At 50.3% G+C, this 15288-nt stretch overlaps 1 protein-coding gene across 5 annotated transcripts in view; it reads right to left on the minus strand.

Moving 5' to 3' along the window:
• KCNIP1 (Kv channel interacting protein 1) overlaps window positions 1–15288 on the minus strand; it is a 410971-nt gene that overhangs the window by 250857 nt on the left and 144826 nt on the right. For 3 of the 5 annotated variants that reach the window (XM_010854564.1, XM_010854560.1, XM_010854565.1), the window contains exon 1: window positions 12935–13039. The exons of the other annotated variants lie outside the window; for them this stretch is intronic. In XM_010854564.1, the coding sequence (XP_010852866.1) occupies window positions 12935–12995 (61 nt within the window). In that variant the 5' untranslated portion in view covers window positions 12996–13039. Of the gene's footprint in view, window positions 1–12934; window positions 13040–15288 lie in introns of those variants that run through there. 5 annotated transcript variants of the gene reach the window in all.

Below are 15288 nucleotides of genomic sequence, written 5' to 3' on the forward strand. Positions count from 1 at the left end.
CCATCACCACCATCACCACCACCCACCATCGCCCTGCAGCCAGCACCGCTGCTCGCACCACTCCATCGCCACCACCGCCGCCCCTGCTGTGACCACCACCACACAAGCACACCCTTCACTACACGACTACCACAGCACTCCGGTCACCACCCCTGCTGTGAGCACCACCACCACGAACACACGCTTCGCTGCATGACTACCACAGCAGTGCCATCACCAACACTACAGAAAGCCCCCCGCACACGATCCGTCAAGCTGCACACTTTGAAGATGCAAAGGTGCGTTCGCACATCCAATCACATAAATCAGTTCACACGTCGGCGAACATTGTCACACGCACCCACTGCATGCGTGTGCAGTTACTACAAGTAGCTGTGCTTCTGTGTACTTTACTGTTTCAACTCCCAGAGCTTACTCAGACTCATGTCCACTGAGTTGGTGATGCCATCCAACCATCTCATCCTCTGTTGTTCCCTTCTCCTCCTGCCCTCAATCTTTCCCAAACACGTACATGCACATTATCTCATTTAATCCCCATGACAATTCAATGAGTTGATATCATGACTGTTATTACTTCATAGATGAAGAAACTGGCATGCAAAGAAGACTTAAACAATTTTCTTAAACCACGCAGCTCATAAGGGGCAAGTTAGGACTGGCGTTTGGTTCTATGTTACTCAATACCCTACATGTTTTGGGTTTTTTTTTTCTGCATCAACTCTTAGTAAATGGTTATGGCACAGTCCCCAGTGCTCTCATGTTTCTGCTCTAAACCACGATCTTTGACATTCAGATCCTGTGAGGGGCTGTGTCAGAGTTGTGCCCAAGCTTCTTTGGCACATTCATCCCAATTAGGGAATCCCAAGTTCTCCTGCATCTCTGTGAAACACCAAGTCAAGTCACCAACTACCAGTTGTGGGCTTAAAACTGTGTTGAGCTTCTTGCAGGAGCTCAGAAGGGCAGAAAGCAAAGTCCCTGTCATTGAGGACAGCATACTCTTGCCTGAGAGTCAAACATGTTTACAGGGAGTAATTATAGAGCGATTCAAGGCAGTCAGTCGCTAGATCACGCAGGAGAAACAGGAGTGCACTGGGAGGGGTGGGGGAGCAAATGCGGTGGAAGTAAGACTTTCGGGGAGACAGGCTGGGTTAGAGGGGCCAGTCCCAGTCCCCACTTACTTGTCCTTTGCTCATCCTTGCTGTCTGCCATCTTCCAGAACCCCTCCCCACCTCCTGGAGCATGGACAGCCTGACCTCCTGTCCCCACCTCACAAGCATCTTCCCTCCCATTCCTGATGATAATCCTCGGCTGACACCCTCCACCTCACAAGCATCTTCCCTCCCATCCCTGATGATAATCCTCGGCTGACACCCTCCACCTCACAAGCGTCTTCCCTCCCATTCCTGATGATAATCCTCGGCTGACACCCTCCACCTCACAAGCATCACTGTCGTTTCATACCTTCCCCTCTCTCGTCCTCTTCCCAGATGTCCTCATGCTGCTCCTCCCACTGAGAACGCCCCACCTGCATTCCTGCCCAGTCCAAGCCCAAGCCCTGCCACCCACGTCAAGCACCACCTCTCTCAGCCTTCCTCTCTAATTCTCTCACCCTGTCCCTCGGGAAGAGATGTCACTCTCCCTCTCTTTCTCTCCTTGCAAGCTCCGCAGTGTAACACAATCTGCTGTTGAGGACAGTTAGATACCTGGATACAGACTACCCTGGTGATTAAGGATGCAGATGCTGGAGTCAAACCCTCTGAGTTCAAACCCTGGCCTGTCCACTTCTGAGAGAAGAGATACTGGACATGTCCCTCCTTAGCCCTCAGTTCTTCAGTTCTCTGTAAAGGGGCAAGTAATTGTGCTGAATGCCTTGTGATGCCATAAAGTTTATATAAAAACCAAGCTGCTGAAGTGTCCAGCACGCAGTCAAAGATCTATAGATTTTGTTAATATTATTATTGTCACTAGCAGGAAGCTCCTTCAGGACAAAGATAGTGTCCTACATTACTCTCATCTCTTTCTGGCAGTTTCTCCTTCAGGGGAAAGCAGATGGGAGCCTGACTTTGAAATCACTGAGTGGCATTTGGGAGGCTCCGAAGAGCTCTGGTACCATAGTCCTTGATGTCTCAGCGCAGAAAGAATTTAGCGAGAAGCAAAGTGATAGATAAGAAGTGATAAGAGGCATCCTATTTTAATAAAATAGGATGCTTGTGAGGCTTACAAGTGGGCAGGTGAAGGGGTGATGCACCCTGAAAACTTCCTGGGCTACAGTTTTACAAACAAAGGAAAGGTGGGGAGGAGGAGAAGAACTTCTTTTTCTTGCGTAGACATTATGCTTCTATCATCAGCTCCTCCTTCAGGATGAGCAGGGGAGTTTTCTTGTCCCTACATGATCAAGCTAGGGCCACAAATTACTGTTTCTTATGTGTGCAGAGAGCATGTCCTCGGATCACTAACTGCTGAGCTCACTGGACAGGAGGTGGGTCTCACGTCCCATTGTTTCATTGTCTGGGGCGTGCTCCGTGCTTCTGTTGCTGGTTTTGTTGCTAACCAAGCCTGCTCTTCACTTCACGGTTAAGTAAACCTACTTTCTTGAGTAATCACTAACTTACAGGCGGTTGTATTGTTGTCTTCATTTCGCAAATTGGGAAATTGAGGCTCCAGTGACTAGAGAGCAAGGATCTGAAGCCTGTCCAATTTCAAGGCACCTCCTGCTTGCCCTCTGACCCCCAAGAAGAGGCTGAACAACTGTGGCTGCTTCTGAGTCAATCTGCAAAATGAAGATAACAATACAGCTATCACAGGACTACTACACAAATGAAGAAGATTAGGTGTGCTCAAGGCTCTGGGACATGGCAGGCCTTCAAAATTTAGAATTCTTCCTCCTTAAGCAGTGCTTCTCCATCTCTCTAATTTCTACCCTAAACAAATCTATTTACCCTGGATAAGTCTTGATTAAGGCTTATCAGGTCTTAATAACTTGATAGGAAGTTCAGGTTATTAAGAAAGAATAACTTGAACTTCCTATCAAGGAAGCCTTCTACAATAATTCAGATTGTTCATTCGCTTTCCAACAGAGGCATTCTACCAGGCCCCCCAGAAAAGGCATTTGACTGTCAAGCTTCAGGCCCTTCCTTTGTCCATTAGATTCCTACTAACTTCTGTCAAATCTTCTGGCTTCAAATCCCACACAAAGGCTTTTGCACAACACCCAGGTGACCAGCCTGCTCTGCCACACTGAGCGCTGTCATCACACCCCTTGTGGAGAGAGGTCACTGGTTCCCGCGGCTCTGTCGGCACCTGGCCTGGGCTGCAGTCCTGGAAGCAAAGTAGACAAGGATGAACAGAGCTCCTCCATCAGACCTTCAGAGAGCACAGATCTTGGGGGTACGGCTAGGGTGATGGCTTGTGGAATCAAGATTCAGGATCTCTCTTGGCTGAAATAACATTTTAAATTAGCAAATTAAAAATGAATGGCTTCCCTTGTAGCTCACTCGGTAAAGAATCTGCCTGCAGTGCAGGAGACCAGGGTTCAATCCCTGGGTTGGGAAGATCCCCTGGAGAAGGAAATGGCAACCCACTCCAGTATCCCTGTCTAGAAAATCTCATGGACAGAGGAGCCTGGTGGGCTGCAGTCCATGGGGTCGCAAAGAGTCGGGCACTGAGAGTACATAATCCTGGTCTTCTGTTTCATTTAAGGGAAAAAAAAAAATTAAAAAAAGGATCAACTGCAGAAATGCTCATCTGGGGAAATCTGACTTCCTGGCGATTCATATAAAAACAAGCAATAGCAAATGTCATGTTGTATATTAATGCATTTATACAGAATCTAGACAAATGGTACTGATGAACCTATTAGTAGGGCAGGAATAGAAGCTCAGATGTGGACAGATGTAGGCAGTGGGGGAAGGGGTGGGTACAAACTGAGAGACAGCATGGACACACACATGATATCACAGGGAGAACAGCCAGCCAGTGGGGAGCTGCTGCATAACACAGGGAGCTCAGCTCGGGGCCCTGTGACAACTAAAGGGGTAAGGCGGGGTGGGGTGGGAGGCTAAAGAGGAAGAGGAATATTTGTATACTTACGGCTGACTCACATTGCTGTACAGCAGAAACTAACACAGCATTGTAAAACAATTATGTTGCCAAAAAAAAAGAGCAGTGAAGGGGAAGCCTGGGGTTCAAATCCCAGGGCTGACGCTCAAGCTGTGTGACTGTAGGCAGACTGCCTGTCTTCTCAGGACTTGTTTGGTTATCCTAAAATGATACTTCAACCAGAAAGCTTCAAAAGTCCCTACCAGTTTGATATATAATCCTATAGTTACATATGTACATATATGATACATACACACACACATACTATAATCTGTGCTCTAAGTCAATGCTTCTCTAACTTCGGGCCTCCAAGCCACCAGGAGACCCTGTTAAGATGTGGGATTCAGTAGGGGTCTGAGACTCTGCATTCCTAATGAGCTCCCAGCTGATGCAGAAGCTACTGGTATGAGGACCACGCTTTGAGTAGCATGGTTCCAAGACAGCGGTCATTTGCCTCTCACACACCTTTGCTATATTCAGACCTCTGTATCTTACATGCCTTGTTGTGTTGAATCCCCATCATGACTTTGGAGGTATTTACTATTGATATCTTAATTCTCTGGATGTTCACAGAGGCAAAGGCACCTGCCTGAGGTCAAATAGCTAATAACTGGCAGATCCAGGTTTTGAATCCAGGTCTGTCTAAACAAAACCATGTGTCCATACCTGCTATTCCACATACATGTGTGTGATACAGATTTAGGCCAATGTTTGGCTAAGAATGGGAAGGAAATTAATGCGAGAGCAGAAGGCAAACACGCCAGCAAGTTCTTGTATTTGTTTGTTTTGCAAAGATGACCACTCATCCACCCACTGACCCCTTCCTGCCTCTCGGGACCCCCTGAAAACACGGACTGATTCTGGTGCCTGATTCTAACAGCCTTGGAGGTATTTAAGTGCTCCATCCTTCTCTGACAGGCAATGATGGCTATAACAAGGGGAGAAGAATTTAGTTCACAGAAATGATGAGAGCAGAGGAGAGATGTTTAATCCTATTAATGAATCTGCTAATTGGCCTTCTGCCCCCAATCCTTTCATATTCAGGCATCCGATTAAACAGAAACAGATCCAGGGGTGGTTGGGGATGGGGTGAAAAGCATTTTTTCAAGGCCTGCAGGTGGTTTGGTGGCTCCATATGGCTAAATGAGGTGCTTAGCCTACCCCTGGATGCCTTCTCCCCCACCTCCACACACACCCCGTCTTGGCTTGAGGTGAGGTCAGGAGGGAGGAGGCTGGTGAGGTTAAGAGCTCAGGCTCTGGGGTCAGCCAGAATCAGGCTTTGCCCTCCATATGCTGTGAGACATACGGACAAGGCCCTTCCCTTCCTGGAACCTCAGTTTCCTTGTCAACAACATGGAAACTGTACTAGGGTTTGCTCTCCAGGGTTGGGTTGTTATTGTTGTCGTGTGTCCAGCTTTTTGCGACTCCATGGACTGCAGCACTCCAGGCTCCTCTATCCTTCACTATATCCCTGAGTTTGCTCAAACTCATGTCCATCGAGTCAGTGATGCCATCCAAACATCTCATCCTCTGTCGTCCCCTTCTCCTCCTGCCCTCAATCTTTCCCAGCACCAGGGTCATTCCCATGAGCTGGCTCTTTGGATCAGGTGGCCAAAGTATTGGGAGGAGGTTAATAAAATAACCCAGGAAAAGGTAGAGCAAAGTGCCCAGCAAAGAGCAAGGCCAGGTCAACGTTTGCCATCACTATTATTATTAACCCTGGTAGGTGATCCACCTTCTCCTGTCTCATCACTGGGAATTTTTTCCATCATCTAAAACTCACAGCTTCCCACAGGAATCACCAGAGAAACTGCCCAGGATTCTAGTGGCCATAGCTGTGATGGCTCTGGGGCCCAGAGGGGTGGACTCAGAGGTCACAGGTCCAAGGCACAGAGGTCACCAAGGAAGGCCCAGGCACAGTACAGATGGAGCAACAGTGGAGGAAGGGACCTGCCCTGAGATGGGACGAAAGGCAAGAGCAGAGCCAGTACTGCCTCAGGTTGCTAAATCACCTCACCTCCTGTGAAGTGCAGTGCTCACTGTCTCCTGGGGCCCCTCCACAGCCCTATCAGGGAGATAAGGGGGACGCTATCATGGTCCTCATTTCAGAGAGGAGGAACTGAGGCTCAGAGAGGTTCATCTAAGAAGTCGCAGAGTCAGAGTTCGAGCCCAAGTCTCTTACTTTAACCAGAGGTCCTAACCATTGCACACCCTATTCCTAACTCCCTGATCTGAGCTGAGTGTACCTCCCACTGCCCCTTACTGCCCCAGTGAAGCTTTCAGTTCCACCTGGAATAACAAGAATTAATCCAATGTTCTCTTCCCATGGCTAGGGTATGGGACATCAGTGATGGCCCAACGGATGACAGCTACTCCCTAAAATGACCCATTTAAAACACCTGGAGGACAGAGAAGCATTTAAAGTCAGGTTGTCTGAAGGTCCCAGGGCTCTCTCAGTCAGTCTTTCAGACACACAGACACACACACAGAGACTCCTTCTCTCTCCCCTAATACTGTTCGTCCTCTGCCTGATGAATGGGAACATCACCTCCAGGGCCATCGTGCAGAACTTTGCAGCTCTTCTCCCCATGAGTAGCCCCGAATTCCTCATCTGTGCTGCCACATTCCTGTACTACTTGGAGCCATCAAGGACTCATACCCTGGTCTATCCATCCTTACCTCTGGGCAGACAACATCCATCAGCATCAGGCCTTGACAGGGGCCCTAGAATAAGACTCATTCCCTGAGAGCTAGTCAGAGAGATAAATGTGTACATCTGTAATCACATAATGCTTGGAACTGTAGCCAAGGGAAGGAGTGGTAACTGTAGGGGAGCAGGGCAGACAGAAATGTATTTTGCCTGCAAGAGCTTGGGAGCAGGTGATATTGAATGAGGCCTTAAAGGGTGTATCAGTCAGTCAGTCAGTTCAGTCCCTCAGTCGTGTCCGACTCTTTGCGACTCCATGAATCGCAGCACGCCAGGCCTCCCTTCCATCCCCAACTCCCAGAGTTCACTCAAACTCACGTCCATCGAGTTGGTGATGCCATCCAGCCATCTCATCCTCTGTCGTCCCCTTCTCCTCCTGCCCCAATCCCTCCCAGCATCAGAGTCTTTTCCAATGAGTCAACTCTTCGCATGAGGTGGCCAAAGTACTGGAGTTTCAGCTTTAGCATCATTCCTTCCAAAGAACACCCAGGGCTGATCTCCTTTAGAAAGGGTGTATAGGAGTTTGCAATAAACAGGGAGGAGGAAGTGGAAGAAGAGTGGGGAGGCCAAAGGGAATCTCAGGTGGAGACATCAGGGAAGCAATGTTAAAGGACACATGGGATTGTTTAGTGAACAAGCAACTAAGTGGACAGATACACGGATTTTTAAATCTCAGACAAAATAAAGGGCAACGTGAAACACAAGGGAGCCCACTGTGGGTCAGTCTTCACTTTAGGTTTTGAATGAATCAACAAAAGAGTGAAAGCTGAGAGATACTTTCCCACCTTCCCCAAAGACACCACACTCCTACTGATATCCAAAAAAAAAGTGACCAGGACTCTTCTTAACTGAGTTTATAATTTTCAGCTTTCTAAGAAGCAGCACCTCATATATGTTTACTGGTAACTAGCTGAACTAAGGTTTCCTGTATCGCTGACTCCTTCCACGTTTCACAGTAGGGGGCTTAGATCCGGGACTGGAGGAGCAGGACTATCAATGCTCTTCATGCAAAGACAGTCTGCTATCGTAGCCTTTCTGGGACTTCATTCGCCATTCATCAGTTTGTAGATTCATGCGTGCACTCATTCCTTCAGTCATTCATTCGATCCTTCATTTGCTTCACACTCATCTATTCATTTCTTTATCTCTTCATTCTCTCACTCACTTATAGTGTATGTACCCATTTCGCACCTTTTTAGGTACACAAAGAGGTCTAAGACACGGTCCTTTTCTGGGGGCCAGACAAAAACTCCCACTGATTTTAGGCAGCAGTCCTTTCACACCCATCCTTCAGTCTTTCCCGTCTCCTGATCCTTATTTGCCTTGAGCTCCAATGACTCTCTTCTGGAATGGAGGGACCAGAGCTGTGCCTGACCCTGGGTGTGGTCTCCCACACTTATGTGACTCTCAGGGCGCTGGCAAACAGGAACACTGCTCTCAGCATTTCCCTGCTAAATGGTAAACAGGCTTAGTACAGTCCCTGGACAAAGCTAATTCAAAGCCAGCAGACCAAATAACAGAATTCATTTCAGGGAAAGGGCTGGTAACTGAAATTCCAGAGGGAAGCTAACTTTTCCTCCGGGCTCTGCAATTCTAGGAAATAACAGAGAATGGCCAAGCATTCCATTACTTATAAATTCCTCCATGGAAGATTTATGGAATGCCTACTATGTGCAAGGAATGAAGATGGGAGCTGTGAAGAATGATTCTGAGTAACTCAAAGTTGACATTCTGAGGGTGGGGGAGGGGTTAAACCTCCATCAGTTGCCTTATTTAAAGCATGACTTGAGAGTCAGGAGTATGTACCTCTAAAAGATTAAGGAATTTAGATGGGAGAAGTTGCTTCTTTCTGAGGCTTGGGGAAGCCTTCCTGAATGTAGAAATAGCTGAGTGGGAACTTGGAATGTGAGTTGAATTTTAACTATTAGACAAGGAAGAGGGGGAAAGGGTAACACAGAGCTAAAAGGACAGACAAAGATGCAGAAATAGGTAATACTCAAGACATGAACACCCCTGCACAGCAGCATTCCTCTTTCAGACATAAGAACGCTGGCATCCCCAAGGGGAGGTGACTTCCAAGGGCCCTGAGCCCAGAGCACTGCCGCTCTCCGTCTCGTCGCCTCCCGCCATCTCCCCGACTGTGCCTCGCTGGGCATGCTGCTCTGAGAACCGACCAAACCTGACCTCAGCAGGAGCATGCTCCCACAGGGTCTTTAAAATTCCACGATGCTCACTGATCTAGGAGTGAGGGGAACGGTCCCGCATTTGTCTCTAATCTGCCATGTGGCCTCAGAAAAAGCATCTAAAAGCCATGAGACTTTGTTGGCTCATCTATTCAACGAACACCCTGGAGACCCAGGCTCAGCCCTTGCTGAAGGCTCTGAATGCTTTCCCTCGACCACGGAGGACGGACAGCCCAGCCACCCCTACAGTGTGATGCTCCCCCTAAATTCTCTTGCCCCTCCCTCCACAGGTCCAGCTGCTGCCCCTGTGCAATCCTCCTCTAATCACCCCTGACCTGCCAGCCCTTTAAGCCCAGAGCTGTGTCTTTTGTATGATAAGCACATACAAAACTGTTAGAGCCAGAAACCCTATCTGGAATGCAGAGTCTGAATCTCTAAAGCAGGACTTCTCCCATTCTTAATTAAAGACAAAGATTCCAAACAGAGAGAAGGACAGGAAATTAATGTGAAAGTTTTTCATTCAGTGACATAGCTCTTAAATTATTTTAGATTTCTATTGCCTTCTGGAAGCTCTCCCTGAACACCTAGGTTGAGCTAGGCACATCCCTGCCCTCAGCACTAAATCTTGTGGAGCTTTATATGTATTTGATTCCAAACTATATTTCCAAAACATGCAGGGCATGTGTTGACTAAGATACAATGCTTTCAGGAACAGCCACAAAGCAGAGGCCAGTGGCGGCTGCGGCAATAGGACCAGCATCTGAGCACATGGGATTTAGGTACCAGTTTCCTGGACACGGCAGAAAGAAGGCTCCAGAAATGAGTGGTGAGCATTCCCACAGGCACACACTACTTCCAGCATGGCTTACTCTAGGCATTGGGAAGCTCCAAACAGTAGAGCCATAAATTGAATAGTGGTTAAAATTTGCTGACTACGTATCATGTGGCAGAGCTTGTGCTAAGCATTTGATTTACATTATCCTGAAACCCACACAACACAACAGCTATTTTAAGATTGTAACTACTGTCCCTGTTTTCTAGTTGAGAAAAATAAGGCTTAGTCATACAGTTAGTAAGTGGTAGCGCCTGGATTTGAACCCAGCAGGAAGATGGATTCCTGAGTTGAAAAATCTCCACCACTCTCTTCTGACTGCTTCTAATTAGATCTGAGCCTGAGGTCTCAGAGATCATAGTGGTAGCTCTGAGAAGAACATCAGCAATAGAAATCTTCAAATTTGAGAACCGGATGGAAGCTGAGAAAATGTCTCATGTAATTTTCCCCTTTAACAAAGGTGAAACTGAGGTCGCCATGGGGCAGAGATCTGACCAGAAAGTGATCTCTGATCACTAGCCTTTCCAGTCAGTTTCCAAGCCCTCGCCTCTCTGCAGAAAGGGTCTTCTGCTGATCAGCCTTCCACCGAGCAACACAAGAAGATAAGTCATTGCTCCAGGGAAGATGCTTGGGGGAATGTATGGAACTGTGTATGCGAGTGTGCTAAGTCGCTTCAGTCATGTCTAACTCTTTGTGACCTGATGGACTGTAGGTCACCAGGCTCCTCTGTCCACGGGATTCTCCTGGCAAGAGTACTGGAGTGGGCCGTCCCGCCCTCCTCCAGGGGGTCTTCCCCATCTGCGTCTTTTACGTCTCCTGCATTGGGAGGCAGGTTCTTTACTATTAGCCCCACCCGGAAAGCTTGTATGGAGCTGGAGGCCCAGACAACCCCAGCCAGTGTGCAGGGGCTTTGTGCAAGTGGAGCTGAGTGGACACCCCGGGCTCAGGCAGCTTGTCAATAGCCCTGGACCTGCACTGAGCTTCAGACAAGCATTATTCTGAGAGTTAAGTGAAAATGGGTGGATAAAGCACCAACCACTGTGTCAGGCACACAGTGAGGGCTCGCTGAATGCTGGTGCCCCCTCTTTCCTTCCTTAGACTCTTAGGAGAGAGAAGCAAGGAGCTCTGGCCTCTGGGAATCCTGCAGGAATTTGTCTGGGATGACCTGGAGTTTTGAGTAGGAAAAGGGAATGGTGGATGGCAATATCTGAGTGATGCCTGAGCTCTTCATCTCTGCCCGATCCTTTGTGAGGACTGTATCCTCTGTGTCCTTCATATCCATCATTCAGTTGACCTTGGCATCTTTCAACAGTCTCCTCTGGGTCCCTGGTGGGTGCAGCAAACACAGTAATCCACGCGTGGTCCTCCTTCTCTCTACTTCCTCCACAACCTGTTTTCTGCCTGGAGACAGTATGCCTGTCCATTTTATGGATAAGAAAACTCAGGCTTAGACAGGTGGAGGGATTTTCCTGAAGTCACATAAGAAGGGAGTGATGGGCCTGAGGTTTGCACCCAGACTGTTGGGCTCTAGGGTCCAAGATCTTTCTGTGACACCCAGCTGCCTCCCAGGATGCAAATCCTGAGTTTCTTGTCCCCACAGTACTCTGGCCTCTGGGACCTCATGGTGGTCGGATGGTGGGGGCGGGGGGCGTCCAGGATCTGGCGCTGAACTTTGTCCCCACTCATCCATGAGGAGTGGGGCTCAATGTCAAGGTTGTAGGCCAAGGCTTGCAGACCTCTCCTGCCTAGGAATGGTAAGAAGGCAACCAGTCCCTTTCCTGCCAGAAGGACGTATAACTCAGCTGGACACATGGGCGGAGGCCTCTTTCCCATGTTCTAGGCTCTGAATGCCAACCCAGCTTTGTCACCTAAGATCCTCACGCATAGATCTTATTCCTCAGTATTCAGCAGCCTGAGGTCTCTGTGGACTGGGCCGGATGCCAAGACCCCTCGTTGAGAAGTTATTCTTCAAGAGGTAGCTCTATGATGCAGACTTCCCTAGTGAACCAGGAGACCAACCAAGTCCTGACAATGGATTCACTGTGAGCCCTGGGGTCCACCATTATCCTAACGCTGATCTAATCACCAGCCAGCATAAGGGATAGCTCTAAGCCTACCTGGAGCCAGAACCTGGGCTCCAACAGCAGAACTTAGAGGTTTAATGGGCAGGTAACTTAAAATCTTTCTACCACTCACAAGAGTATTCGAGCATAAAATCCGAACAAACCAAACCCACATATTCTTTTTCCTAACTGCATGCAGTGTCTTTATTCCAACAACCAACTTTCAAGCAGGTGGAGAGGAGGTCTGTATAGACCCCTGTGGTGCAACACGTTTTCCCCAACTTCCCGTGGACCCGCTGGGCAACTGTGCCACTGGTGAGACTAGGCTTATCTCAGCTGGCACCCAGGCAGAGAAGGGACTCCAAGATATTATGCTTTCTAATCCCCGGTGTTAGCTCACCTCTCCACCAGACCTTGACAGTGCCCTCAGCTCCTCAGCGGTGCCCAGAGAGTGGCAGCATCTCGTATGATGCCCTGGCTCCTGACGCCCTGAGCCACCAGCACACAGCCTTGGAAGTTTTACCACCTGACTGCAGCTGACTCCTTTTGGCTTGCAGAGGCTTATTAGGGTGGGCAGACAGCACTCTCTCCCTGATGACCGGCCCCCAGGTCTGCATGGCATCGCTGCCCGGAAGGGAGTTCAGTGTGAACGTGCAGGCACCCTCCCCAGATGCCCACAGCCGTCTATGGGAATGGGGAGAGCTTCTCAACATTTACACCCAGATAATTCAGCGGCTCCCCCCGACCTGAATTTGCCTCTGCCTTCTGCGCTGAGAGATTCCCCCAGGAGTAGGGTCGTAGTACCTGGTGTCCCAGAGAGGTCCCGTGGTCCCTGAAGTCCGAATCCACTCTGGCCCTCTCCTCTGCGAGCTCACCTACGTTCACACGAATCCTCCCGCCCGATTCTTACTCCTGTGGATACAGGAACCTAAACCTACTCTTCATGGAGAGGGGGGTCCGGGCCAAGGGGAACAGGTGGCACACCCCTGCACAGCACCGAGCACCCCCCCAAACCAGCCAGGGGAACAAAAGGAAGAAGGAGGTGGCTTACCTTTCGAGGGTCGTCTTTGTTTGGTTTGCAGAGAGGAGAAGGTGCCCATGACGGCCCCCATGGCAGCGAAGACTTGTGTGCGACTTGGGACCTCGGGCCCTGCCCCTCCCCTCCTCTGGAAGGAAAGCAGTGTGGATCTTCCACTCCGAATTGGAGGAGATTAAAAAAAAAAAAAAAGGCACCCGGCAGCTTGCTGCAGCTTGGTATTCAGCGAGTGTGGGGCTGGGGCGTCTGGGAGCCTTTCCTTTTCTTCTTCAGCCCCGCACATGCACTGACTCACAGGGCTAGCGGCTCCTCGCGAGCCTCCGGACCCGAGCCCGGCCGCTCCCCTCGCCGAGGGTGGAGGACGATGAAGCCTGTCTGGCGCTGGACACCGGGCCGGCGCTCCCGCGCGGCCGAAGCTCCCGAGCCAGCGCCGCGTGCGGTGCGGGAGCCGCGCTCGCCCGCCCCTCCTGCCGCACGCTCCGCTCCCCTCCCGGCGCTCGGGCTGGGTCGTCGGGGGCCGAGTACCAATCATGAATGAACAGAGCAGGGACGGCGGAGAGCGGAGCCGCGCGCCTGCCTGCCTGCCTGCCGCGCTCCAGGCGAGTGTGAGCCGCTCGCAGAAAGCGGCAGGCGGGCAGCCCCGGAGGGGCGGGGCGGGGCCGGAGCGCACGGGGGCGCCGGGGGCTGAGGTCTGGCGCATGGGTGGGGTTCAGGGGGAGGCAGATTACCCCTCCGGAGAACGTGTGTGTGGCCCGTGTGGGGTGCGTTGTTTCATTTGTCTTCAGGGAAAATCTTATTTAATCCACCTCCTGAATTCACGGGGTGAGAAAAAAGTCTGCTCCACCCAGGGAGGGGTGTATAAGGGTAAGTCCAACTGGGATGTCTTTTTTTCCCAGTAGTCATCTATGGAGGTGAGAGTTGGACCATAAAGAAGGCTGAGCGCCGAAGAATTGATGCTTTTGAACTGTGGTGTTGGAGAAGACTCTTGAGAGGCCCTTGGACTGCAAGGAGATCCAACCTGTCAATACTAAAGGATATCAGTCCTGAATATTCATCGAAAGGACTGATGCTGAAGCTGAAGCTCCAATACTTTGGCCACCTGGTATGAAGGGCCAACTCATGATGCTGGGAAAGATTGAAGGCAGGAGGAGAAGGGGATGACAGAGGATGAGATGGTTGAATGGCATCATCGACTCGATGGACATGAGTTTGGGCAAGCTCTGGGGGTTGGTGAAGGACAAGGAAGCCTGGTGTGCTGTAGTCCTGCTGCTGCTGCTAAGTCTCGTCAGTCGTGTCCGACTCTGTGTGACCCCATGGACGGCAGCCCACCAGGCTCCCCCGTCCCTGGGATTCTCCAGGCAAGAACACTGGAGTGGGTTGCCATTTCCTTCTCCAATGCATGAAAGTGAAAAGTGAAAGTGAAGTCACTCAGTGGTGCCCGACTCTTAGCGACCCCATGGACTGCAGCCTACTAGGCTCCTCCATCCATGGGATTTTCCAGGCAAGAGTACTGGAGTGGGGTGCCATTGCCTTCTCCGGTGCTGCAGTCCATGGGGTCACAAAGAGTCAGACATGACTGAGCAACTGTACAACAAAGGGCAAGAAATTTCCCTGAAGTTTCCCATCCAGGATGTGGGATTAGAACTTGGAGCCTGGGGCTCTGTCCTGGGAACCTCCTGGGAACACTCCCGTTGGCACATGAGGACAACTGTGGGCCACTGAGCTGGGGAGCTCACCTCTGGGTCCCACCAGATTTAAAGCCTCAGGTCTCCTAACTAGCAAGCAGTGCAGGGCTTCTCTATGGCTCTGAGTTCTGGAATCCTGGATAATGGAGCAGAACAGGTAGGAGCTGGCCCTACCTCCTTCCTGCCCTCCCTGTTGAGGAAGAGGGGTGGGGGTGGGGCTGAAGCCTGGGATACAACAGGACCTAGGATGGCCAGGACTTAAGGAACAGAGGGGTCATTGCTGGGGACGGGGTGATGGAGCCTCACTGCAGCCTCCAGGTCTCTCAGGCGTCTCTGGACGGAGCACCAAGCCACTTCACCTGCAGCCTCTGCTCATCTCCGCACTACCTGAGTGACCAGGATTGGCCCTTGAGACTTTACCCCATGGATTGCAGCCTACCAGGCTCCTCGCCATTATCTCATTTCCTCCATCCCCAAGGCTCTTTAAAGAAGCACTGAAAGTCGCTCAGTCTTGTCTGACTCTTTGTGACCCCATGTACTATACCCTGCCAGGATCCTCTATGCATGGAATTCTCCAGGCAAGAATATTGGAATGGGTAGCTGTTCCCTTCTCCAAGGGATCTTCCCAACCCAGGGATTGAACCCAGGTCTGCTGCATTGCAGACCAATTCTTTACTGTTTGAG

This window comes from Bison bison, unplaced genomic scaffold (genome assembly GCF_000754665.1).
Source record: "Bison bison bison isolate TAMUID 2011002044 unplaced genomic scaffold, Bison_UMD1.0 scf7180017864343, whole genome shotgun sequence".
NCBI lineage: Eukaryota > Metazoa > Chordata > Mammalia > Artiodactyla > Bovidae > Bison > Bison bison.